The sequence below is a fragment of the Scyliorhinus canicula genome, chromosome 7, assembly GCF_902713615.1.
Source record: "Scyliorhinus canicula chromosome 7, sScyCan1.1, whole genome shotgun sequence".
Taxonomy (NCBI): Eukaryota; Metazoa; Chordata; class Chondrichthyes; order Carcharhiniformes; family Scyliorhinidae; genus Scyliorhinus; species Scyliorhinus canicula.
Genome location: NC_052152.1, coordinates 8,528,260 through 8,555,376, shown reverse-complemented (window position 1 = coordinate 8,555,376; position 27,117 = coordinate 8,528,260). Strand labels below are relative to the sequence as shown.

At 46.3% G+C, this 27,117-nt stretch overlaps 1 protein-coding gene across 2 annotated transcripts; it reads left to right on the top strand.

The window, feature by feature from the left end:
- The first annotated feature begins 518 nt into the window (after positions 1-518).
- On the top strand, positions 519-26,034 carry LOC119968717 (lipase member H-like). 2 transcript variants are annotated; one of them, XM_038801342.1, is made up of 11 exons: positions 519-535; positions 849-901; positions 3,367-3,740; positions 7,190-7,298; positions 10,869-10,970; positions 12,180-12,269; positions 16,098-16,253; positions 18,074-18,166; positions 21,164-21,275; positions 23,395-23,568; positions 25,759-26,034. In XM_038801342.1, coding segments are annotated over exons 1-11 (1,353 nt in total). In that variant the 5' UTR covers positions 519-533; the 3' UTR covers positions 25,847-26,034. The 2 variants fall into 2 exon arrangements, with proteins under 2 accessions (XP_038657270.1, XP_038657271.1); XM_038801343.1 differs by lacking the exon at positions 519-535 and adding an exon at positions 683-700.
- The last annotated feature ends 1,083 nt before the right edge of the window (positions 26,035-27,117 follow it).

Sequence of the window (27,117 nt, the reverse complement as noted above, 5' to 3'; positions counted from 1 at the left end):
GAATTCAGAATGTCCAATTCACCTAAGTCTTTTGGGACTTGTGGGAGGAAACCGGAGCGCCCGGTAGAAACGCACATAGACACGGGGAGAACGTACAGACTCCGCACTGACAGTGACCCAAGCCGGGAATCGAACCCGAGTCTCTGGCACTGTGAAGCAACAGTGCTAACCACTGTACTACCATGCCAACTAGAGCTACCCTCCATCATCGAACCCATTCCTCTGGTCTTTTCCCCCTCCCCACTTTCCTCTACCATTAGGGACCAAATCTCCAAGTATCTTGTCCCCATGTAACTCCCAAGGCCGATATTTAAAAACTCGGTCTTTTATCTGAGCTCTTGGTCAGTCCTCTTGAATTTCGCCTTCTCCTCTGATTGACTCAAAGCCCATTCCCTCCCGCCTTCTGTGCCTTGAATGGACATTGCTACATGGAAAGGTATTCGACACTGTTCCAGCTGTCTGAGCAGCGACTGAGAGTGCTGCTAGTTCCATAGCCATGCAGCAGGAATACATTGACTGGGGCCTTGACTACAATGTAATATTTATCAATGCATCCCCCGCTCCTCCCTCCACACCACGCTCACTGGCTGACCCGCTGTTGTATTTGTTTCTGTCAAGTAGTTTGATTCACACGCTCTTTGCAACCCTGTCGCTATGGAAACCCTCGTTGATATTTGACTGTCCATTGACCCTGCTTGAAGTTAGTTTGTTTTTTGCTGTTTGTCTTTTGCAAACAGGCCTTGCATTTCAGACAGCAAATGAACGCAACCCTCTAACTTCATGTTTTTACTACCAGCTGTGTTCTGATTGTTTTTTTTGTATTCCTCTATTTATTTCACGACTCCCAGGACGATGTTCCGCTGGCTGGCGCTCTTTCTGTGTATCAGAGTCTACATACCAGGTAACTACCTTTAATTTCCTCTCACTATATCTAATTCCTTTTTGAAATTACACACCATTTTCGCCTCAACTACTTTCTGTGGTAGCGAATTCCACAGATTCACCACTCTCTGGGTGAAGAAATTTCTCCTCAACTCTATCCTAAAAGGTTTACCCCTTATCCTCAAACTATGACCCCTAGTTCTGAACTCTCCCACCATCGGGAGCATTCTTTCTGAATCTACCCTGTCTAATCCTGTTAGAATTTTATAAGTTTCTATGAGATCCCCTCTCACTCTTCTAAACTTCAATGAACATAATTCAAACCGACTTATTCTCTCCTCATATGATATCCTGCCATCCCAGAAATCAGCCTGGTAAACCTTTGCTGCACTCCCTCCATAGCAAGAACATCCTTCCTCAGATGAGGAGACAAAAACGGCACACAATGCTCCAGGCATGGCCTCACCAATTCCACATACAATTATAGTAAAACATCACTATTCCTGTGCTCAAATTCTCTTGCTATGAAGACTACAGTACCATTTGCCTTCTTCACTGCCTGCTGTACCTGCGCACTTACTTTCAGCGACTGATGCATAAAGGTCTACCTGACTATCCACCTCTCTCAATTTATGCCTATTCAAATAATAACCTGCCTTCCTATTTTGCTACCAAAGTGTATAATCTCACATTCATCCACGTTATACTGCATCTGCCATGCATCTGCCCACTCACTCAGCCTGTCCAAATCCCACTGAAGCATCTCTGCATCTTCCTCACAGCTCACCCCTCAACCCAACTTTGTAGCCTCTGCAAACTTGGAAATGCTACATTTAGTTCCGTTGTCTAAATATATCATGTAAACAGTTGGCGTCCTAACACAGATGCTTGTGGTAGCCTGCTAGTCACTGCCTGCCAATCGGAAAAATACCCATTTATTCCAACTTTTTGCTTCCTGGCTACGAACCATCTTTCTATCCCATCTCACCTACCCGTAATCCCATGTGCTTTAACTTTACAAAGTAATCTGCCAAGAGAGACCTTGCCGAAAGCCTTCTGAAAGTCTAAATAAACCACATCCACCGGTCTCCCTGGTCAACTCTACTAGTTACATCTTCAAAGAATTCCAGTTGATTTGTCAAGCATGATTTGTCAAGCCTTTCATAAATCCATGCTGATCCTATCTGATTTTACCACTTCTCTCCAAATGCTGTGCTGTGAAAACCTTGATAATGGACTCCAGCAACTTCCCCACTATGCATTTTTGGAGAAGGAAAATCGGCTTTCAAACAGATCTCACGCCCCAAATCTGGGCATCGCCTGAGGTACTGGAAAATCAGCCCTGTTGACCTTGCAAAGTCCTCCTTACTAAATCTGGTAGCTATAGTCTGCCAATGTGAGAATTACCCCATTGGAGTCGTACCTCGCACAAAGGTTGTGATGGTTGGAACTCAATCATCTCAGGCGGACATCACGACACGACAGGAGTTCCTCAGGGTAGTGTCTTACGCCCAACCATCTTCAGTTAGTTTGATTGGCCATGATAAATTGCCCCCTAGTGTCCTGGGATATGACGGTTAGGTTCTGGGGTTACAGGAATAGGGCAGGATGGACAGATGAGGGGACATGGGTAGTGTGCTCTTTCAAAGGGCCAGTGTAGACCCGATAAGGCAAATGGCCTCCTTCTGCATTGTAGGGATTCGAAGACCTGGACTGTGTCAAGGTTCGTTCTGTCAAGTGACAAATAACATTTGCACCACACAATGACCGTCTCCAACAAGAGAAAATCTAACCATCGGCCCTTAATGTTCAATGGCATTGTCATTGCTGAATTCTCCCACTATCAACACGATTGTCGCTGGGTCAAAAACCTAGAACTCTCTTTCCAACGTCACTCTGGGTGTACCTACACCCCATGAATTGCAGTTCAGAAGGGGACTAACCACCACCTCTCAACAGCAGTCAGAGATGGGCAATAAATGCTGGTCGAGCCTTATTGCAGACTTTCCAATTCTTGCAGTTGTCTTATCTTTTAACCTTATGAATATGACCAACCTTTTCAGCATGCCCGCAGTTTAACAATTCCATTGGTAAATTAATGCATTCAGCCAAGCTCAACTTCTTTGGCAATGAAGGGAATTTTCACCACCTTTCCCAGTTTTCCATTGATTTTCTCATTGGACGAATCCAGCTGAGGAAGTTTGTGTTCAGATTGGGCTTGGCTAAGTTTCTTGCACCAGTCTTCTTCCACTCACGATAGATGTTGATTATCGAGCCAGATGCCCAAATTACTGTGGACTTCCACTCCAAACATTTTGGATGGTCGAAGAAAACCTCCCCCGAACCTTTCAAGAAAATGGTTCTAATACAAAGCCAGTAAGATTGTACGATCAGCTGTAAAAGACGGAATGGAATCGAGGAACGTGTCTCACTCCACACATTTTCTTTCGTTTTATGTTTTCACGTTGTTTTATTTTCATTCAGTGGTAAGCCAAGTACCAGAGTGCCACAACTTCACAAAACTACCTATGACTGATACAATCATTGGCACGGACCTGGTAGTGAGACTTCTGCTCTACACGGGGAGGAACTCAGACTGTGCCACTTTGATCAATGCCACCTATACCGGTTTGCTGGATGTCAGCAAGAAGACTATCTTCCTTATTCATGGATATAGACCATTCGGAACAGAACCCAATTGGTTGGAAAACATGACCAAACGTTTGCTCGAGGCGGACAAAGTAAATTTAATCATTGTTGATTGGAATAGAGGAGCAACCACTATTAACTATCCAGTTGCCGTGTCCAACACCAAAAAAGTAGCCAAAAGTTTGGTGCCTGTTATTCGCAACATATTGGTAAGAATTTTTGGTTTATTGTTGAAAGAATCCCTTTGACAGCTGCACTTCAGATGATTGTTGGATTCTATAATAATAAATCCAATAATCAGATGATGTACAGCTATTTTTTTTGTGGTATCAGCAGAAGCAGGGGAACTGTTTTGCATGGCAACATGAGCAGAAGAAAATCAATGCCTCTATGTCTCCCAGTCTCAGAGCTCCTGAGCTTTGTTGTAAAAGCACTGAGACATGATTGACTCCTTTCATGCATCCTGGAGCAGGGAAGTCTATCAGAATGGTAGACCTATACGGGGTCTTAACCATTAGAGACAAGAGCAAATAGGAGACTGGGTGGGGGAGAAATATATGATGGTAAAAGTGGTGAAGAGGCAGGGATGAATGGCAGTGACAGAAGAATGAAGGCAGGGAAAGAGAGAGGGAAGGGGAAATTAATTGGAATGAAGGAGAGAACCTATCTCCACTTGTAGAGGCAAGGTTTGATTAGGAATGATGTGTTATGTACTTTGGGATAACACAGGCTGCAACTTGATGCAGCTTTGACTAAAAGTTACTCCAGACTTTGAAGTAAGTTCAATGTGATTTATTGAACCATTAGCACAGTTCTCTATGAGTTTGACTCTCCCGCTAATCTTGCTATAGTAACTCAGTCTAACTAACCAGTCTGCTCTAAGCCACGTGGTGGGCGTGATGCTTCTGATCTGCCCCTGTCCTACTCTCTAAGTGTCGCCTGTGGAAAGACACAGAGCATGTGTGCCCTGTCCTTATATATGGATTTCCCCCTTGTGGCAGTTTCACCTCTGGGTGTCTTAACTGCTCATTGGTTGTGTCCTATTCTAAGTGTTCATTAGCTGTTTGTCTGCATGACATGACATCTCTGGTGCTCCCTCTAGTGTTTACTTAGTTGTAGTGTATTTACATTAATCCCTTGTGTATATACAGTGATGCATATCACCTCAAGGAATAGTCAACATGGCTTTGTCAGAGGGAGATCATGCCTAACAAATTTGATTGAATTCTCTGAGCATGTGACTAAGTGTGCAGATGAGGGTAGTGTGGTTGATGTAGTTTACATGGATTTCAGCAAAGCATTTGACAAGGTCCCACATGGGAGACTTATAAAGAAGACAAATGCACATGGGATACAGGGGAACTTGATAAGGTGGATTCAAAGCTGGCTAATCTGCAGGAGACAGAGGGTGCTGACAGGCGGCTGCTTTAGTGACTGGATGTGGAGATGCCGGCGTTGGACTGGGCTGGGCACAGTAAGAAGTCTTACAACACCAGGTTAAAGTCCAACAGGTTTGTTTCAAATCACCAGCTTTTGGAGAACTGCTCCTTCCTCAGGTGAATGAAGAGGTACGTTTGTGTCCAACTAACTTGCAACCGACCGTTCAACTAAGGGGAATAGCTGTTCCCTATCCACCTTACACCGTACACATACCTCTTCAATCACCTGAGGAAGGAGCAGTGCTCCGAAAGCTAGTGATATGAAATAAACCTGTTGGACTTTAACCCGGTGTTGTAAGACTTCTTAGTGACTGGGAGCCAGTGTCCAGTGGCGTACCACAGGGATCTGTGCTGGGTTCCCTATTATTTGTTGTTTATATAAATGACTTAGAGGACTATGTGGGGGGTAGGATCAGTAAGTTTGTGGATGACACAAAGATTGGTCGGGTGGTTTACAGTGAGACTGAGAGTCTTGGGTTGCAGGAAGATAGAGACGGGATGTTCAAATGGGCAGAAAAGTGGCAGATGGAATTTAATCCTGAAAAGTGTGAGGTTTATACTTTGGCAGGAGCAATTTGACAAGGAAATATTCAATGAATGGCACCACACTGGGAATTTCCGAGGAAAAAAAGAGACCTTGCCGTGTTTGTCGATAGATCTCTGAAGGCAGAAGGGCAGGTGAATAGGGTGGTGAAAAAAAGCATATGGGACCCTTGCCGTTATCAATTGGGGCACAGATTACAGAAGCAAGGAAGTCATGTTGGAGTTATATGGAACATTGGTGAGGCCACAGCTGGGGTACTGTGTGCAGTTGTGGTCGCCACATTATAGGAAGGATGTGATGGAGAGGGTGCAGAGGTGTTTCTCTAGGATGTTACCTGAAATGGAACATTTTACTTATGAAGGGAGGTTGGATAGCCTTGGGTTGTTTTCTCTGGAGCAGAGAAGACTGATGGGTGATCTGATCGAGGTGTACAAGATGATAAATGGCGTGGACAGGCTGGATAGGGAGCAGTTGTTCCCCTTAGTTGAAGGGTCGGTTACAAGGGGGACACAAGTTCAAGGTGAGGGGCGGGAGTTAGGGGGGATTTGAGGAAAAAACGTTTTACCCAGAGGGTGTTGACGGTCTGGATTGCACTGCCTTGGAGGGTGGTAGAGGCGGGTTGCCTCACATCCTTTAAAAAGCACCTGGAAGGTTACTGTCCGTGTGGAGTTTGCACATTCTCCCCGTGTTTGCGTGGGTTTCGCCCCCACAACCCAAAGATGTGCAGGGTAGGTGGATTGGCCATGCTAAAATGCCCCTTAATTGGAAAAAATGAATTGGGCACTCTAAATTTTTTTTTCTTTAAAAGTACCTGGATGAACACTTTGCACATCTTAACATTTGAGGCTATGGGCCAAGGATTAGGATTGGCAGATCTGGTGCATTTCATGCAGTGGTACAGACTTGATAGGCCGAAGGGCCTTTTCCGCACTCCATTTTTCTGTGATTCTGTGATGGAGAAAGGCAAGAGGGTAGAAGTTGGGATTGCTGAAAGGACGTGGAGATGTTGGGAGTGGATGATGTGTGTTAGCATGAGTTGAAAGGGAATGGTGATGAAGAGGGAACAGAGATTAAGAATGCCAGCCTGGTTGGAGTAGAGAGGATGGGGAGGAGAGAAGGGGCAGCTTGAATTGGGGATGTGGAGGACTAGGTTGGTGCCAATTGTTCATACTGACAAAGCCCAAGCTACAAGGTCCATCCAACCATTTGGTTTAATGTGTTAGGCCTATCTTTGTGTTGTAACTTTCCCAATGCACTTTTTAGCCAATTAAGCACTTTTGAAATTTGGCCACCATAGCAAACATCAAGCTCCCATAAACAGGAGATAGATAAATGGTCAAGCTTTGGGTAGTGATGGTTGAAGAGTAAATATTGGTCAGGTGCTGAAGAAAACTGCCCTCCTTTCCTTTGAATATTACAGTGGGATTTTCACATCTCCTTGAGAGCCCAAAGGAAGCCTTGGTTTAATGTCACAACTGAAGGACAGCTCCTCTGACAATGCAGCACTCCCTCAGGGCAATGTTGGTGCTTATGTGCTGGGCTTCAGTTACAAACAACCCAATGTTAACAATTTGGAAATGCAAAATGTACCAAGATTACACACAGAGGACTGCTCTGTACTTCCAGCTTCATGATAATGATTAATTATTGTTTATCATCAATACTATTTCTTTAGAAAATTGGAGGTTCCCTCAACCTGATTCATATGATCGGTGTGAGTCTTGGTGCGCACATATCTGGCTTTGTTGGAAGCACCTTTAAGGGACAGATTGGACGAATAACGGGTGAGGAACATCAACTCACTTCCTTGTGAAAATACAGTGGATGTTCGGAATCTGAAATATAAGCAGATAACGCTGGAATTAGTGGATCAGGAAGTGGGGAGGATTCCCAATATGGTGGAGAATCGCGCGTGGGGCAAAAAACAGGATCCCATTCTGATAGTCCAGTCCCCTGCCTATGGTGGAACTGAGCTCTATGTCCCGCTCCAGTGAGAGAATGCAAATCAGTCATCTGAACCCATTTGCATCCGATTAACAGGCTGTACGCAGCTCCACACCGTTTCTCCACACCTCTGTGATGCTCGAGCCCTCTCTATCTGAATTCACGTGGGAGTGGATTGATGCAAGTATTCGTAAGTGTGGCCCATATGCAGTGGACCTCATGATGGGTCAAGGGGGTAAGTATGTAATTTAATGTAGGTGTCCCCAAAGTACATTGGAAGGCCCCCTCCCCCCATAACACAAATTATGCCCCCCCAGCCCCCCATCACTTCCCAGTCAGCACTCCATTAGAGACGCCAATCAGATTCTCCCCATCAGACCCCCATTTCAGACCCCCATATCAGACGCCCCCATTAGAGACCCCTATCAGACCCCCGCATCAAAACCCGCATCAGAATCCCATCAGATCCCATATCTGAGACCTCCATCATGGACCGCCCCATGTCAGAGACCCCTCCACATTAGAGACCCCCATGTCAGAGATTCCTGATATCATTGACCCCTCCCATCAGAGATCCCTATATCATCGACCCACCTCACATTAGAGACCCCATAAGGCACCCTCCATATTGTTTTGTTATGCTCTTGACGTAGCATAAGCTGCTTCCTTGATGTGCACTCTGACAAAGGAAGGTTCAGACTTGGAGATAGCTTTAACACGTTTATTAAACTGTTAACAATTCTTCTACTTGGATTCGACTCTCCTGTTAATCCTGCTATAGCTACTCAGACTGACCAACCAGTCTGCTACAATCTATGTGGTGAGTGTGATGTGTTTCAAATCAACCCTGTGTCTGTACTCACTGAGCGTCTCCACTGAAAAGAGGAAGATCATGTGTGCTGTGTCCTTTTATATGGGTTGGTGCAATGCCCCCCTGTGGTAGTGTCACCTCTGTGTGTGTCGTGAATGCCCATTGGTCGTGTCCTATCTTACTGACCTATCGGTTGAATGTCTGTGTGTCATGTCTCTGGTGCTCCCTCTAGTGTCTAGCTAGTCTACGTGTATTTACATTAACGCCTTGTGTATTTACAGGGATGCATATCACCACACATATCAGACCCACATATTAGAGACCCCTCATCAGAGATCTCCCATATCAGAGACACCACCGTATCAGAGACCCCTATACCAGAGACCATTATATCAAAGACCACCCAATAAGAGACCCCCATATCAGATCTGTGAGGCATCTATTCAATTTCAAAGATAAATATATTTTAATAGACTATAATTGGCGGGTATCTGGCTAGTTTATTTTCATTTCCCTTCATGCTTGACTGCATCTCAAGTACCCTGCTGTGAAGTTAACCACAATGTTATAAACACCTGGGAGATAAGCACTTTCACTTCCTCTTTTTCTTTGCAGAAAGAACTGCTTTTGATGTGGCGATGACCTGTCAATTATAGCTAGACAATTATAGACAGGGCCTCATTTTGATATTGCATTTGTAAGAGTACATGCCTTTAATGTTGCACTGAAGTGTGGGGCTATATTACATACTCAAAGTGGGAGTTAAGTCTAGGACTTGGGGTAGAAGGAGACCACTTGGCCCTTTGAGCCTGCTCTGTCATTTTACATGGTCAGAGCTGAGCTGAGACATGAACCACAAATCTTTACCTCGGAGGCAAAAGTGTTACCGACTGATCCAAGGGTGAGTCCTTAATGCTTATTGTCCCCTGTAATCTAGTTTTCCCCCTTGTTAATTGGCTATTTGCCAGTGTCGAGTGCTAAGCCATACAGGCGCCGGAATGTGGCGACTAGGGGCTTTTCACAGTAACTTCATTTGAAGTCTATTTGTGACAATAAGCGATTTTAATTTTCATTTCATTTAAGAGATGCAGCTATGGCACACTATAACCCAGACTCTTAACACCGAGATCAGAAGGTCATTGATTCAAGTCCCAATCCATGAATCTTGATTGGAAAATCAACGCTGATATTCCTCTCGCCAATACCGAGAGCTGCACAAAAGTATGAGCCGAGAGATTTGTGTTTATGAGTCAGGAGCAGGACTTGAATCCACACCAGATTAGAGTATTGCCTACTGAACCACTGCCTTTATTTGCCTGAAAGAACCTTGTGCTAGCCATGTGGGTCTGACTGCGATGGACCAAATGGCCTCCCTCAGTGATGTAGGATACAGCCTATCTACTGCGTAATGAAACAGTGTGAGAGCGGTGTGCATATCGGGGAGTCAGAACGAAAGTCTAGCAGTGGGCGGAATGTTCTCATTTATTGTGTCTCAGTGTGTGACCTCAGGCAGGAAAAGTGGAGCGGAGCCCAGCAGCTCCACTGCCAGCTTGGCCCATCGTCATTTTAAACAATTATACGGAAAAACTGAAGGGGTGGGTCCCATGACATCGGGCAGCTGGGTGGACTCCTCAGCTCCTGGCAGATCAGGGCACCTAATGCGAAGAAGGTAAAAACAGAAAGGAGGAACCCCCCCCCCCCACCCCCCCATGGATTCTCTCCCAAATGGAATCACCCTCCCCACAGCACAGAATCCCCTCATTGAAACCACGGACCCACCCCCACGGACATGGAGCTCCAGTACCTCCCCCGAAGACCCCCCCCCCCCCTCCCCCCCTGCCTGCTCGGACACGACTCTCCCCCTGGGAACCGTATTTACCTGTGCCACCCAGGTGAGTTCCCTTCACCAGCTTCCCATTTTAAAAAAACCTCTTTTAAACGCCGCCGCGTTGTGTTATTGCCAGGGGTACTTTCCTACATGGATGGATGTTACAGTGGGGAGGCTCGCTAATTATATTAAAACGTGTTATCATGGGTTTCCCGTCATTGCATGATGGGAATTCGTTGCTCCACTGCTGGGACAGTGGGAACAATCGAGGGGGGAAATCCCACCGGCATAAAAACCGTTTTGGAATTCCCGCTCGATTCTCCACCATCTCCGCCATTCCCGCGCGCCCAAAACAGGGGAGGACAATCCCCACCCCGCCCCACCCCCAGCGACACTGTTTAATGATCAATTGGCATTCACTGATCAGACTCACACCTGAAGTATGATCACTGAAAGACTAAATACTGCTGGTTTCAGCAGAAATGTATTCCATTCTTAAAGTTACAAAGCCAATGTGCAGAGTGGACAGGGCAAGCCCCGAGTCCATCTCATTGCTCGCTCCAAAGACCAATTCAAGTCCAAATCGAACCCAATTCACGGCCTCCTCGAGAGACACACACAAGATCCGGGCTGACAAGAAAAGGCATCGCCCCTCATCTTGGTCTTGACCTTACGCTTGATCTTAGCCAAACCTGCCGCCCTTATTAAAGAGAGGGATAAATTAGGCGAGCGGTCAGAGATTTGTTGGTTAGTTTTACTTTTTCTTTGTAGGTCTTGATCCGGCTGGACCTCTGTTTAGAGGAAAAGGTATTGAGGACAGACTGGACCCTGCGGATGCCCAGCTGGTTGATGTCCTACACACAGATACAGATGGTATTCTTACTCATTTCATTTTCAGCACTTCATTACATTCATATTAACATTGTGATTTATTTAGATGGCGGTGCATTGATAAGAATTTGGAGCTTCAGTTATCTGCAATCTGGTCACACAGTCAGTTCCTGATTTCAATTCATGCCTGACTCTCCTGTCAAAGCCCACTCTTCCAATTCACACACTGCCTCATTGAAGCCATCCCTCTCGTCCCCTGACTTTCTTGTGAGATATTTATATATAGGGGCTGGTTTAGCACAGGGCTAAATTGCTGGCTTTGAAAGCAGACCATTACAGGCCAGCAGCGCAGATTCAATTCCCGTACCGGCCTCCCTGAACAGGCGGCAGAATGTGGCAACTAGGGGCTTTTCACAGTATCTTCATTTGAAGCCTACTTGTGACAATAAGCGATTTTCATATATTGGTGGAATAATTGATACAACCGTAACATTTAAAAAATAATGTTTCGATCCCACTCTATAATTATCCCATCAGAATTTACCGCCGAGTGGCCTGACTCTCCAATAGAAATCCATCCTTTATTACCCTAACACTGAGAACATACAGTGCAGAAGGAGGCCATTCGGCCCATCAAGTCTGCACCAACCCACTTAAACTCTCACTTCCACCCCATCTCCATACCCAATAACCCCTCCTAACCTTTTTGGACACTAAGGGCAATTTATCATGGCAAATCCACCTAATTTGCATGTCTTTGGACTGTGGGAGGAAACCGGAGCACCCAGAGGAAACCCACGCAAACATGGGGAGAACATGCAGACTCCACACAGACAGTGACCCAGCGGGGAATCGAACCTGGGACCCCGGTGCTGTGATGCCGCAGTGCTAGCCATTTGTGCTACCGTGCTGCTCCTTTGCTACCTTGCTTCCCCCACGGTCAAAGTCCTTCTCTCTAAATCTATCTAGTTCCCTAATTAACCCATCAAAGTTCATTCTTACAGTGCCCTCATTCTTCAACTAAAATCCATCTGTCCAATGCCCTGTCTCTCTCTAAATCTATTCATCCATTTCCTGTCAGTGATCTCTCCAGGACCTGAACTCTCCATCAAAATCAATCCCTCTAGTAGCTTAACTCTCCCATCAAAGTCCCCCTCTTGAACCATCCTTACTCTCTTCACGAGATATTTATATGTTGGTGAGATAATTGTTACAAAAATAACATTAAATAAAAAATGTTTCTTCCTGCAGCACTTGGCTATGAAGAATATTTGGGGAGTATAGATTATTATGCCAATGGAGGAACCGACCAACCAGGATGCCCGGCTACTCTCATTGGTGGTTTGTATCGGCACTCAGCCCCATTTCTGTCTTTCATTTCTTTTCAAGTTGCCCTTAACTTGCCACTCAAGCAGCTGTACCAACTCTTGGAAACATGGTCAAAGTCTCTCATGTTATCAAGGTCTCCTGTCTGAGAATCATTGTCCTCTGCTGACCAAACATGAGGCAATTGGGAATTCCCAATACCATTCTTGGTATCACTCAGTGGAAAGCGAGAGGAAGTGAGGAATTGTGATGGAGGTGGAACTATTTTCTGAGAATTCACACAAACAGTGAAAGGCCGCCATTTAAAAGACAGGAGGCGCGTCCCCACCGGCAGTGGAATCCTCCATCCCGCCAGCCGGCCATTGGGGTACCCCATTGGGGGCCACCCCCACGCCGTTGGGAAATCCGCGGGGGTGAATGTGAGTGCGCTGCTGGCAAAGTGGAGGATCCCGCTGACGGAGAATCCAGCCCAGGAACTTTAATTTTGTTAGAAAGCTTTCACCATTCCCCTGAATGGCGAGGAAGGCCTAACTTTATGGGGTGGGCGTTGGTTCAGCAGGTGATCACCCCTTGTCTCAGAGGCAGAATTATGGGTTGGAAGTTGCACATCAGAGACTCAAGTGCGTCAGATCACAGTGAAGCTCCTATTGCCAGGACTGAGGGAGTGACACCCAGTTGGAGGCACATACCTTCTGATGGGATGTTAACCAAAGCTCCAGCTGCTCTCTCAAGTAGACATTCGAAAACCTGTCACACTTCTATACGACAAATGAGGGGATTTCTCCCCAGTGCCCTCTGAACAATCTGCCCCCAACCAGAAAATCATCAACTTATTTTTCTTACTGCAGTCATAGATCATAGAATCATATAATAGAATCTACAGTGCAGAAGGAGACCATTCGGCCCATCGACTCTGCACCGGCCTTTGGAAAATGCACCCCACTCAAGCCCACACCTCCACCCTATTCCTGTAACCCCACCTACCATTTTTGGACACTAAGGGTAATTTAACACAGCCAATCCACCTAACCCGCACATCTTTGGGCTGTGGGAGGTAACCGGAGCACCCGGAGGAAACCCACGCACACACAGGGAGAATGTGCAGACTCCGCACAGACAGTGACCCAAGTCGGGAACCGAACCCAGGACCCTGGAGCTGAGAAGCAACAGTGCTAACCGCTGTGCTACCGTGCCGCCCTGTGAATCTTGCCATGTGCAAATTGTGTTTCTCTACATTGCGACAATGACGAGACATCAAAAGTACTTGAACTGACCTGAGGTTATTCTCCCTCATTCACCAGCAAGATAAAACAATCACAGACTCAAAGGTTGTGCAGAAAAGGAAAAGAAGGCGAAGGAAGGGAGAAATGGAATGGGGGAAGAGGACAAGAAAGAGAAAGGAGGGATCTGTTAATGTCTTGTTTCAATCCCCTGTGACCGATAAAAAATAATTAACTTCACCTATTTACCCATGTTTATATATCTCACATCAGTTAAAGCTGCCATGTAAAAATATCGCCTTGCCCTTGGAGACAGCACTGCTTAAATTTAAATTTGCATTCAAATAACGTGAGTAGGATTTTGATCTGCCTTAATTTGATTGTGAAAAAGATGATTCTCTCATTGACTTCTTCTTTCTAGTTCCATTAGGTTCTTGATTGTTTCCATCAGTTCAATATTCCATCAGCAACAGCAGCGATACAATCAGGGTTCAAACACTTCTATTTGTGAACATAGATAATCACTACTTTGATGAACAAATCCATGTCCCCTGTAATTATAAACTTAGAGCCTGAGATCACACGTTACATTATGTTGGGTAGAGTGCAGGGCAAGCGCTCCCATCAATTTCCTGGTGGGTTGGGTCTATATCAGGGGTGGGCAAACTTTTCCGTGCAAGGGCCACATTCAGAAATTCAAAATTCACAAAGGGCCGCATAGTATATTAAGTAAAATAATTACTTCACCCGGTTATGATTCTGGGCGCCTCATATAGAACATAGAATAGTACAGCACAGAACAGGCCCTTCGGCCCTCGATGTTGTGCCGAGCAATGATCACCCTACTCAAGTCAACGTATCCACCCTATACCAGTAAGTAACCCAACAGCCCCCCCCATTAACCTTAAAAAAAAAATTAAAAAAAAAAAAAAAAAAAAATTTTTAAAATTTTTTTTTTTTTTTTAATGACTTGGTGGGCCGCAGAAATACCTTTGGCGGGCCGCATGCGGCCCGCGGGCCGTAGTTTGCCCACCCCTGGTCTATATTATCCCCATTAACTCTGTGGGGAAAGTTGCAGCAAATGGCAAAGGATTGAAGCCGCTCACTTTGGAACAAAGACATTCGCATCAGAATATAGAATAACGTAATAATTAGGAGCAGGAGCAGGCCACTCGGCCCTTCGAGCCTGTTCCACCATTCAATAAGATTAAGGCTGATCTGAATTTTCGAGGCTGATCGAGGCTTTCCTCACTGGAACGAAGGAGGTTGAGGGGCGACCTGACAGAGGTCGACAGAATTATGAGGGGCATAGACAGAGTGGATAGTCAGAGGCTTTTTCCCAGGGTAGAGGGGTCAATTACTAGGGGGCATAGGTTTAACGTGTGAGGGGCAATGTTTAGAGGAGATGTCCGAGGCAAGTGTTTTACACAGAGGGTAGTGGGTGCCTGGAACTCGCTGCCGGAGGAGGTGGTGGAAGCAGGGACAATCGTGATATTTAAGGAGCATCTTGACAAATACATGAATAGGATGGGAATAGAGGGATACGGACCCAGCAAGTGTAGAAGATTTTAGTTTGGACGGGCAGCATGGTCGGCACAGGCTTGGAGGGCTGAAGGGCCTGTTCCTGTGCTGTACTTTTCTTTGTTCTTTGTTCTTTGATTGTAACTCCACTCCACATTCCTGCTCATTCTTGATAACCTTTTACCGCCTTGTTACTCAGGAATCTATCCAGCTCTGCCTTAAGAATATTCAAGGACTCTGCTGCTGCTTCAGAGACTCACAACCCTCTGAGAGAAAAAATATCTCCTTATCGGTGTGCAGAGAATGACCATTTGGTCCATCATTCCTCTTCCAGCTCGTTAACGAGCTATCTGGACTGCCCCACTTTTCCCTGCAAATTGTTCTTTTGAAGAATATTTTCAATTATTTTCTGGGTTATTACTGACTGAGCTTCCACCATCAGTTCAGGTGGTGCATTATCCATCATAATCACTAGTTCCGTGAAGTCAGCTCCCAACTGGCTCTTTCCGTACAACAGGATATGAAGGAGCGAAAGGATTTAAAATGTCCAGGTACACTGAACATTTGCTTACAGAATGTAAGCAAATAACCTAATGAGATAGGGGGCGAGATCATCCAGCTGTTTGCACTGGTGGGATCTTTCTGTTCCTCCGATGATGCACACCCCCTGCCACGGATTTCCCGGCGATGTGAGGTGGATTCAATAAAAATTCCCATTGGCCAACGGTCGGCTGCCTCCCACCACTGGGATACACTCCACAAGGAGGTCAGAGACTCTCGCCCATTCAACGCATTGCTATAGAAAGTGGTGGAGACAAAGACCAGGGTTTGGTATGCAGGTGGAGGCTCAGCACAGCGGCTGGTAAATCGATGGGAAGTCCATCTCTACCAGCCCTGGAAGCATTGATGCTATTTTGCACAGCTCAGGTTATTAATCTACCTGAGGTCATGGCTTCTGCCTCTCTTGAGGCAGAATGTCCCACCTCTAAGAGCTGCTAGCCATTCAGAGGAGAGGTGAAATGCTCACGGTGCTTGCAGTGTGATCTCACCAAAGTTTGATGCAAGTTTAATGCAGCTACTTTATCTATTTTGTTACCTCTAGGAAAAAAGTATATGGTGTGCGACCATCAAAGATCTGTCTATTTGTATATAAAGTCCATGAACTTCTCCTGTAATATCACCGTTTTTCCTTGTGCATCGTATGAAGAATTCCTGGATGCCCGTTGCACACAGCAAGACAGTACCTATCCTATATTCGGTAAGAAGTATCTTTCTAGATCCCATGTTTTTATTGTTGTTGTTGATTGTCTCATCTCCTTGCCTGATGGTGATAATTCTTGTTGGAGTCTTGGTTCAATACCCAAGGTATTGAAAATATAGAGGTATTCAACATGAAGGATTTTGATAGAGCACACAAGGCAGAGCTTACAGAGGAGGCAATGTATCAAATGGCAGGATTCAGTACCAGAGGACACAGATTGGAGATAATTGGCAAAAGATACAGGGGGAGATGAGGGGAAAAATTGTTTATGTAGAGATTAGTCATGATCTGGAATGTGCTGTCTGAAAAGGCAGGGGAAATCTATTCCATAATTGGATAACAACTTCAAAGGAGAAAAATGCAGGACTCTGGGGCAAGATTTGGGAAGTGGAGCAAATTTGATGGCTCTTTAAAAGAGCAGTCATTGAAACAATGGACTGACTGATTTTTTGGTGTGTTGGACAACAAAATCTAGCTCGACGAGAACAAAGCGTCAAAATTGGAGCAGAGTAGATCCTCGAGCCTGCTTTCCCATTCCATAAGATCATGAATAATATTTTCTATAAATTGCCACTTCCTTCTTCTGTTTCCTTATCCATGTCTCAGTTGGTGTCCATATGTCTCAATGTTAAATATGCTCAATAACTGACCATCTACAGGTCTCAGCGAGAGAGAATTCAAAAATTCACAACTCTTCGAGCGAGGAAACTCCTCCTCACCTCAGTCTTAAAGGGCCGGCCGCTGATTCTGAAACTGTGACCCACCCCCCACCCCCCCTCCCAGCCCCAACCCCCTGCCCCTTCCCCCTTCCCCTCCACCTGGCCCCCCCTTCGGCCCAGCTTGTCCATGCCATCCAGTTTCTATCACTAAGCTAGTCCCACTTGCCCGCATTTGGCCCATATCCCTCTATACCACCCTGCCCATCTAACTGTCTAACTGCTTTTTCAAAGACAAAATCATACCTGCCTCTACCACTGCCTCTGGCAGCCTGTTCCAGGTGCTCACCACCCTCTGTGTGAAGAAATTTCCTCTCTGGTCTCTTCTGAATCTCTCCCCTCTCTCCTTATTGTAATGCAGGACAAGGCCAGCAGCGCGGGTTCAATTCCCGTACCGGGCTTTTCACAGTAACTTCATTGAAGCCGAAGATGTCGACTGTCTACCTTATCGATGCCCCTCATTATTTTATAGGCCTCTATAAGATCACCCCTCATCCTCCTACGCTCCAGGGAAAAATGTCCCAGCCTATCCAACCTCTCCTTATAACTCAAACCATCAAGTCCTGGTAGCATCTGTGCATTAGATTTCATCTGCCATGTGTCTGCTCATCCCATAGCCTGTCTATGTCCTCTGAAAGTCTGTCACAATCCTCCTCACAGTTTCCAACATTTCCAAGTTATGCGTCATTGGCAAATTTTGAAATTGTGGTCTGTACACGAAGTCTAACTGATTAAAAATATCAAGAAAAGCTATGGTTCTCATATCATCCCCTGGGTAACATCTATAACACTACGCTAGCTTGAGGAAGGCTCTTCCTCGGCTAATGTTTATTCCTCAGCAAAAGAAACTACTCGATTGACTGATAAATGCTTTGGACCATCCTGAGGTTGCATATCAATTCAAATCTTTCATTTAGTTTAAAAGTACCCACACGTCGCTTAAGCTGGCTACACTTAAAGAGCTTGGGGTCCAATCCAAATCTTTATAAATTCCACGTGTTGTGCTGGTCTAACATACAATAGAGGATTATTATTTTTCATTGTCTCCTCATGTATTAATCGCTAATCCTCAATATTCACCTTCTCCATACTGAAATACAGGCTATCACATTGACAAGTGGGAAAACTCCAGCAGTTTAATGAGGTTTCCAAATAAGGTCTTCTTTCAAACCTCAACAGAAGATCCGTATTGCAGTAAGTCATTTTCTAATGCATATTTTATACTGTAGAATACAGCCCAAGGATTTGTAGAAACAGGAACAGGTCCAACAATCTTTGTCTTTTCTCACGGACAAATCCCACCCACCTCTCCCCATATCCCTAAATCCTACCTACCCACCTTCTCCCCATATACTTCAATCCCATCTACAAACCTTCTGCCCATATCCCTCAAACCCATCGACCCAGATTCTCTCCATGTCCCTCAGTCCCACCTACCCAGATTCTCCCCATATCCCTCATACCCTCCTACCCACCTCCTCCCCAAGTCCCTCAATCCCAACCATCCACCTTCTTCCCAAGTCCCTCAATCCCACCTACCCACCTTCTCCCCAAGTCCCTCAATCCCACCTACCCACCTTCTCCCCAAGTCCCGCAATCCCACCTACCCACCTTCTCCCCAAGTCCCTCAGTCCCACCTACTCACATTTTCCCCATAGCTCTCAATCCCACCTAATCACAGTCGCCCAGTGGTTAGCATTGCTGCCTCATAGCTCAAGGGACTCGGACTCAACTCCGACCTTGGGGATCTGTGTGAGTTTCCTCCGGGTGCTCTGGTTTCCTCCCACAGTCCAAAGATGTGCGGGTTAGATGGATTGGCCACATTAAATTTCCCCTGAGTGTCCAGAAATGTTCAGGTTAGGTCACAAGGATAGGGCGGCGTGAGCTCAGGAGTTGACCGAGGTAGAGTGTTCTTTCAGAGGGTCGGTGCAGACTCAATGGGCTGAATGGCCTATTTCTGCACTGTAGTGACTCTATGATCATCTTAGCGTACATTGGACTGGATTGTCCACTGCATCGGCAACTCCACCACCAGTGGCAGTCAGCGGAGAATCTGGCATCGGACCCCCACTGGCACAGGGCACTAAATTCTCCGGGCACTCGGGATTCTCCAGTCCGCACTTTTTGGCAAATCTGGATATTAGAGTGAGACAGCTAGTCACAGTTCAATATGCAGTTTCCTGAGGCACCTGCGGCGTTGGGATCTATCCCTTTGCCTCAGAGACCTCGGGTGAGTGCTGTTCAGTACTTGTCTCCAAAAACGGGGACCAGACGGAGTGACGTTTTTTCATAGAATTTACAGTGCAGCAGGAGGACATTCGGCCCGTCGAGTCTGCACTGGCTCTTGGAAAGAGCACCCTACCCAAGGTCAACACCTCCACCCTATCCCCATAACCCAGTAACCCCACCCAACACTAAGAGCAATTTTGGGCACTAAGGACAATTTAACATGGCCAATCCACCTAACCTGCACATCTTTGGTCTGTGAGAGGAAACCGGAGCACCCGGAGGAAACCCACGCACACACGGGGAGGACGTGCAGACTCCGCACAGACAGTGACCCAAGCTGGAATTGAACCTGGGACCCTGGAGCTGTGAAGCAATTGTGCTAACCACCATGCTACCGTGCTGCCCTAGGGTCTCTCAGGGGATCGGTGGCCCCCAGCTGCCTGCCCTCTGGGCAGGATGGTGCCCTTGCATTGCCAGCCTGGGACCCTAGCAGTGCTACCTGTGTGCCAGCGTGGAACTGCCAAGGTGCCCAGGTGGCACTGCCAGGGTACCAGGTTGGCGATGCCAAGCTGGCATTTTTCACGCGGCAGCGATGGGGTCAGGGATGCCATGTGTGAATGTTGCTGGTCAGGCTCCAACTCACTATGAGGTTGCTAGTGAGCTAACCCCAGTGAATCCAGCACGCATTGTCAAGTGCTTTGATGAGATGGTCGGCAATATCTGGTTCGCCAGAATCTTCAAATTCTTTGAGGAGCTCTTGGCATTCATAGCCAAGGCAAGGAATGTACGTTGGAGCAAACGCACATGGAATGCTTGTTTCGACAGCTTTAAAGTTGGCCTTGGTGAAGCTTGTGTGCATGCCTCATTGATTGGGATCTGTTTGATCGGGATGCAGGCAACAGACTTCTCTCACTGGTCAGTGAACTGTTGGAATAAGCTTTGCAGAAATTCCATCTTGGCTTTGACCAGATATACGGTATAAGGTATACGGAGCTCGACCTAGACTCCTGATGCTAACTTTTTGACAAAGTACTTGGTATGTGGTTTGAAGCTCATTGGTACACCTACCAATTTACGATAATGAGCTCCTATCATGGCTCATTTACGCTTGCTATAAGTGACGTACATACTCTGCAAACAAAGGGAACATGTTCAAGCCTCGCACATTTTTGAATTATGCAGGAGCCCGGGGGTAGCCTATAGTTTCCCATTGTTTTCTCCATGACGACGCTTTGGCTAATCAGAGTCGACTTGGCAATCAATCTGCACCCTTTTCTCCTGTGGAGTGAACGTTGCGATCATTTGAAATTTGGCATTGTTGCATTTGACCTGGTGAGTGTAGGATGAAAAGCTTTGGCAACATGTCTCATTTTAGCAAGATCCCACTTCTGTATTATCATGCAACTGTCATCATTTACGTAGAACTTGCAGCACAGAAACAGGCCATTCAACCCAATTGATCTATGCTGGTGTTTATGATCAATTCCAGCCTCTTCCTACCCATCGATCTCTAATTCTATTAGCATATCATTCAACTCCTTCCTTTCTCATGTGTTTATCTAACTTTCCCTTTAAATACACCTGTGTGATTCAACACAGCTACATTCACATTACTCATTGGGTAAAGAGGTTTCTCCTGTATACCCAATTGAATATATTAGTGACTATCAAAATTGTGATATGGAGTTTCAGATTCTCCCACAAGTAGTATATTCTCTACGTGGAACCTATCAAACCTTTCTATAATTTTAAAGACAGTTATCAGGTCACTCCCTCGGTCTTTTCTTTTCCAGAGAAAAGATGGCCAGTCTGTTCAGGCTTTCCTGGTAGTTATAAACTTTATTTCTGGGATTGTTCTTGTGATTCAAATTTTCTTCTATCTCCAGTGCCCCAGTGTCGTTTTTGCAATTTGGAGACCAGAACTGTGCATTTAAATGTCCTTTCTTCCGTCATACCATGCAGTGTACTATTACCTTTTGGAGATCATCACCTGGAACAAAAACACCCGGAGAGGTTACATTACAGTGGGGCTAACTGGAGAGAATGGAGTATTGGTGAAATCGAAACCCAATCGGTGAGTACAGTCAACCGTCCACTTGGAAACTTCCATCATGCAGGAATCTTTCCGAGCCATGTGAATCTCCCTTCCATTCGCTTTTGCTTGGCATCCCTCTGAATTCATTTGGACGGCCCCACTGGATAACGTTGTGAAGCAATGCAAGAATACACGCAGTGACATAGAATATTGCAATACCAGAAAGTGATGTGTGTGCAGATATTGATTGTCCTCTTTGTTTCAGTATATGAGTGACAGTTTAAAGGGTCAACCAAAGCATGTGCCTGTTGGGATACATGCAAAGTGCTCAATTGTAGACTGAAATTTAGTATTGTTCAATGATTCAGTGAGCAGTGTAAATAGACGGGATAACTTTAATGCACCCACACAGCACAGAAACAGACCATTAAGCCCAAACTGTCTCTGCTAGCAGTGATGCTCCACGCAAACCTCCTCCTGCCTTATTTCATCTGACCCTATCAGCATGTCCTTCTCTTCCTTTCTGCCTCACTTACCTATCTAGCCTCCCTTTAAACGCTACCTGTCATTCGCCTCAACCTTTCCGTGTGATAGTGCGTTCCCCATTCTAACCACTCTGGACAATGGTTTTCCTCATTACATTTGTGAGTGACTATCTAATATTTATGGCCCCTGGTTCTGCACTCTCCCAGAAATAGAAACATCTTATTTACTTCAACCCTGTTAATGGTTAACAGGATACAAGGCGGTTGGTGAAGCAAGAACGGAGGCACAGAGTTTTTCTTTATTGAGAGAGCTCATTCACTTGCTCAGCCTCAGAGCTCTCCTCCCAATCAACACAGTGTCCCAGCCGTCCCCTATTTATACTTGCTCCAAGACAATTAATAGCCATCAGCCATTTCTCTGAACCCTAAAGATGTAATGAATGAACGGTCATTGGGTAGTACAGAACTTGAGTATTGCTGAAAAAAGAGACATGCAGTTGAAGTTTTTCAACCTGCAGTCATCAGGACCTATTCTTGGGAATAACAATTGTAAGAGGAACACCGACTGTTCCCTTGTGAATCTGTTTCGGTGAGTGCAGGATGAAAAGCTTCAACAGCGTGCCTCTTTTGTTTCAACAATAATTAACAAACCGTAACAATATAATTTGACAAGACATTGACACTAAACGCTTCGAGACCTCTGTGAGGACAACTCTCAGTTCTCCAGCGACACGAGCCCCAGTCTGTCCCACCTTTACAAGAATGTTGCCAGGGCTAGCAAAGTGTGGCGACGAGGAGAGATTGGATAGGTTGGGGTCGGTTGAGGTCATTTTTTTGGAAACAGGAAAGCTGCGGGGTGACTTAATTGAGTTGTACAAAATTATGAGGGGAAGAGATAGGGTGGACAGGATCAAATTGCTTCCCCTGGTGGAGAATCATAGAACAGGGGACACAGATTCAAGATAAGAGTCAGAAGGTGTAGAGAGGAAATGAGGAAGAATCTTCTTTACGCAGAGGGTGGTGGGAGTCTGGAATTCGCTGAGTGAGTTGGTGGTGGAGGAGGAGACCCTAAATTCTTTTAAAAAGTACCTGGATCTGCACCTTAAGTGCTCTAAGCTACAGGGCTACAGACCGGGTACAGGAGGGTGGGATTAGAAAGGGCAACTGAGAGTCCTCAACTGGCATGGACAAGATGGGCTCTTCTGTGCTGTAACTTTTCTATGATTGCATGATCTTCCCGGATTGTTGTAGCGATGAGAATTGTCCTTACTCCATTAAATCCGATTCTTATAGTTTTACAGCCTCTTCTGGTGCAGCTACACATTGAAACGACAGTGCACCCAGGTCAGCCTAAAAGAATTTGTCCCCAATTCCCACGGCCCAACTCAGCGATGTGACCAATGCTGACACAGGCAGGGCTGCGAGGAACTAAAATAGTGTTTGCAGTAACGCAGACATTGCAGCAGAGTGCCTGGCATCTAAACTGGTTTTATTTGAGCACTGGTTTTCAGCCAGGGTAAAAAAAGGCATGACACATGCAGTTCCTACCCTTCTTTCTCCCACCCCGGAAACTTCAGTCGCCGTGTTGAAGCTATGTCTGTTCCCATTGATATTCTTGCCATTTACTTTCAAAAGGTGTACGAGCTCCGATCCCTGTTTTGCTTCTTCTTCAGAAAGGCGAAGTCATTCAAAATGTTCAAGGAAGTCACCCTCCTGGTCAGTGTGGATAAAGATGTGGGAAATATTGCCAGCGTTTCACTGATGTTCAGTTCGGCCAATGTGGTGGAACCCAAACTGAAACTGGGAATACTTCGAATGAGGCTGAGGTCACTGACCGACCCCCAAAGGTTAGTTCCAGGGAATTTGTGACAATGTAAGAATTTGAGGTGGCAGATGGTGAGAGAGAGAGAGACAGAAATAAATGGCAATAGGGAAAGAAGAGCTTGCAGTTATATCACACCAATCTGGGAAACTCAAAGTACTTTGCAGTCAATGATTTTTTTTTAGTCACTGTAATGTGGGTATCGAGGAAAGGAAAGAAAGGGTAAGACTGACCTCCCATCCTGACACTGTGACCCCCTGTTCTGGAGTCTTCAGCCAGATAGAACAGCCTCTCAGCACCCCACCTCTAATTCTGCTCCTGTGTCTTATGGTTTTAGAGGAGAATGGGGATCAGAAAAATATCAGCCATGATTGAATGGCGGAGCAGACTCGATGGGCCGAGGAGCCTAATTCTACTCCAATGCCTATGTCTAATGGTCTTACCTTGTCACGCCCTCTGTGACTCTATTTAATTTACAATGGCGAACAAGAGGGGACTATTCAACCCTTTGAGCCTGTTCTGCCACTCAATTAAATCATGGGTGTTCTCCACCTTAACTGCATCGAACAAATTGGTTCCCGATGCCTTTTAATTTCTTTTGGGAAAGAGTTCCAGATTTCCACTACTCTTTGTGTGAAGAAGTGCATTCCGTCAATACCCAATTTTAAGGAACTTAGGAAATAGTAGCAGCCGGAGGCCATTCGGCCCCTCGAACCTGCTCCGTCATTCAGTTAGATAATGGCTGATTGTCTATCTCAATGCCACTTTGCTGAACTATCCCCATATCCATTAGTGTCTTCACTGTCGAGAAATTTATTAATCTCCGTCGTGAACACATTCAATGACCGATCCTCCAGATTCCTCTCTGGGAAAGCATTCCAAAGATTGACCATCCTCCAATTGAAGAAATTCCTCCGCATCTCAGTCCTAAATGGCCTACCTCTTACTCTGAGCTGTGTCCCCTGCCCAGAGGGCATCATCTCAGAGTAAGGGGGTCACCCATTGAAGCCAGAGATGAGGGGGAATTTCTTCCCTCAGAGGGTGGGGAATCTGTGAGCTGTAGAGGCTGGGTCATTAAATATGTTCAAGGCCGAGATAGACAGATTTTTAAACAGCGAGGGAATCAAGGGTTCTGGGGATAAGGTGGGAAAGTGGATTTGAGGGTTATCACATCAGATCAGCCATAATCTCATTGAATGGTGGAGCAGACTTGATGGGCCCAATGGCCGACTTATGCTCCTATGTCTTCTGGCCTTGTGGTTCTGGAGTTATCACCTGGCTCTAGGTTATACCTTATTGATCTGGATTCCCCACAGTAAGGGAAATATTTCTCCCTCTTAAATCTTTCAATCATCTTAAACGTTCCAGTTAGATCACCTTGTAATCTTCTATATCCAATAGATGGAAAGCCTACTTTATGCATCCTGTTCTGTTTAATCCTCTTTAGCCCTGGTGAATCTGGACTGCATCCATTTGAATGCACAACCTCTCAGTTGCTAACCTCGTGCTGTCACTTGCACCCTCTGTTAAGGGTACGGTAGTTGGTCTCAGGCACCTGGACAGTGAAGAGAAAATAAGTCAGAGATTCCGCATCACAACAGCATGCCCTGACTCCCGTTGGGGGGAGGGTGGGGGGTGCATAATCCACGACTTAGTAATAGAGGCTGCAATGCCCTCTGCATACGTAGCCCATTGGCACTCACAGAAGCATAGAATTTACAGGGCAGAAGGAGGCCACTTGGCCCATCGAGTCTGCACCGGTCCTTGGAAAGAGCACCCCACTTAAGCCCCACACCTCCACCCTATCCTCTTTCTCCCCATAACCCAGCAACCCCACCTAAACTATTTGGACACTAAGGGCAATTTAGAATGGCCAATCCACTTAACCTGCACATCTTTGGGCTGTGGGAGGAAACCGGAGCACCCGGAGGAAACCCACACAGACGTGGGGGGGAATGTGCAGACTCCGCACAGACAGTGACCCAAACCGGGATCCGAACCTGGGACCCTGGAGCTGTGAAGCAACAGTGCTAACCACTGTCCTACCCATCTCTGAAAGATTGCCACTTTGCGGAGGGACAGACACTGTCAATGGGGTCGACTCTGGAATTTCCCTATGGGAATGAGTGCCTTCTGAATTAGAAGAGGGAAAGACATTGAGAAACAAGTCAAAAAGCTGACAAATAAAACAGCTGTCAATTTCTTTCGCTCAAAGGCCTCACATGTGCAGATACGACATAGTCCTGGAGAAGAACTTGGAGGAGACGTTCCAGCCAATAGAATGTCAAGTGCAGGAAATGTAGCCTGGACAGATTGCCTCTATTGTTTGTTGCATGTTCAACAAACCTTCCAACCCTGAAAGGCACCTCTGGTCTGAATGGCTTCCCACTCTGCTGTAATAACGTTATGATGTCTCCGCGTACACTCAGCGATCTCTGCTACATGGTACATTTGATGTGTAAAATGCTCAGTAAAGTCTGATTGCTACCTATATTTTGGCTGAGGGTCCTTCCTCTTCTGGTTGTAATTGTAAATTCACGTTTCCGATTCACACTGACTGCTCCAGTTTTCAGGCTTGGACTGGTGAGGGGGTTAATTTTGAAATGAATGAATAAAAATCGCCTATTGTCACAAGTAGGCTTCAAATGAAGTTACTGTGAAAAGCCCCTAGTCACCACATTCCGGCGCCTGTCTGGGAAGGCTGGTACTGGAATCGAACCGTGCTGCTGGCCTGCCTTGGTCTGCTTTCAAAGCCAGCGATTTAGCCCTGTGCTAAACAAGCCCCCTATTTTCCAATCTGGCTGACTCGCAATGGGGTTTGGTGGCCTTACTGCCCTGTTAACACCAGCCATATAGGGCGCATTTTTGACATTGGTCTAAAATGGATTGTATATAAAAATGACTATTTAAATGGATATTATACTACAGTTCTCAGCTGTGAATAGGATCATAATTGGCAATTGAGGTGAGTATTGGTTGGGGACTGGACAGAAACATGGGGACATTGAGCAGGCCTCAAGTCTGTTCCACCATTCAATTAGATAGTGGCTAAGCTGAATCTTAACTCGGGGCGGGATTCTCCAATCACCCACGCCCGTGAAAAAACCCGTGCAAATCACATTGGACTTACCTGGAGAAAGTCCAGGGTGATTCTGCGATTTCCAGGGGGCGAGCAGGGCCCTGGAGTGCACCTCGTAGCTCCAGCTGCCGATACGGGGCCCTGCACTTCCGGTCGGGGGTCCGCGCATGCACACGGCAGTGACCTGTGTCGACCACCGCGTGCGACATTGCCGACCCACACCGCGGACCGGCGCCAAGAAGATATGCTCTCCCCCCAGATCACCCAGTGGCTCCCAATCGATAGCCTGGCTGTTCTGGAGCCCCCCCCCCCCCCCCCCCCCCCGCCCGGGGTCCCCCCGCACCCCCACCAGGGCAGCCACAGACTGAATCTGTAGCCGCCACGTGGAGTGCCCGCCAGGTGGAACTATGAAGAATCACGCCGGTGGGAAATCGGCCAGCTGCACTTGGAGAATCGCAGCAGGGGCTTCTTTCAATGGCCCCCGACCGGTGCCCC

Bases quoted from the DNA above. Each gene is read 5' to 3' on its own strand.
- LOC119968717 (XM_038801342.1), top strand. The intron at 902-3,366 runs GTAACTACCTTT...ATTTTCATTCAG, and splicing joins TATCAGAGTCTACATACCAG to TGGTAAGCCAAGTACCAGAG. The intron at 16,254-18,073 runs GTAAGAAGTATC...ACTGAAATACAG, and splicing joins CAGTACCTATCCTATATTCG to GCTATCACATTGACAAGTGG.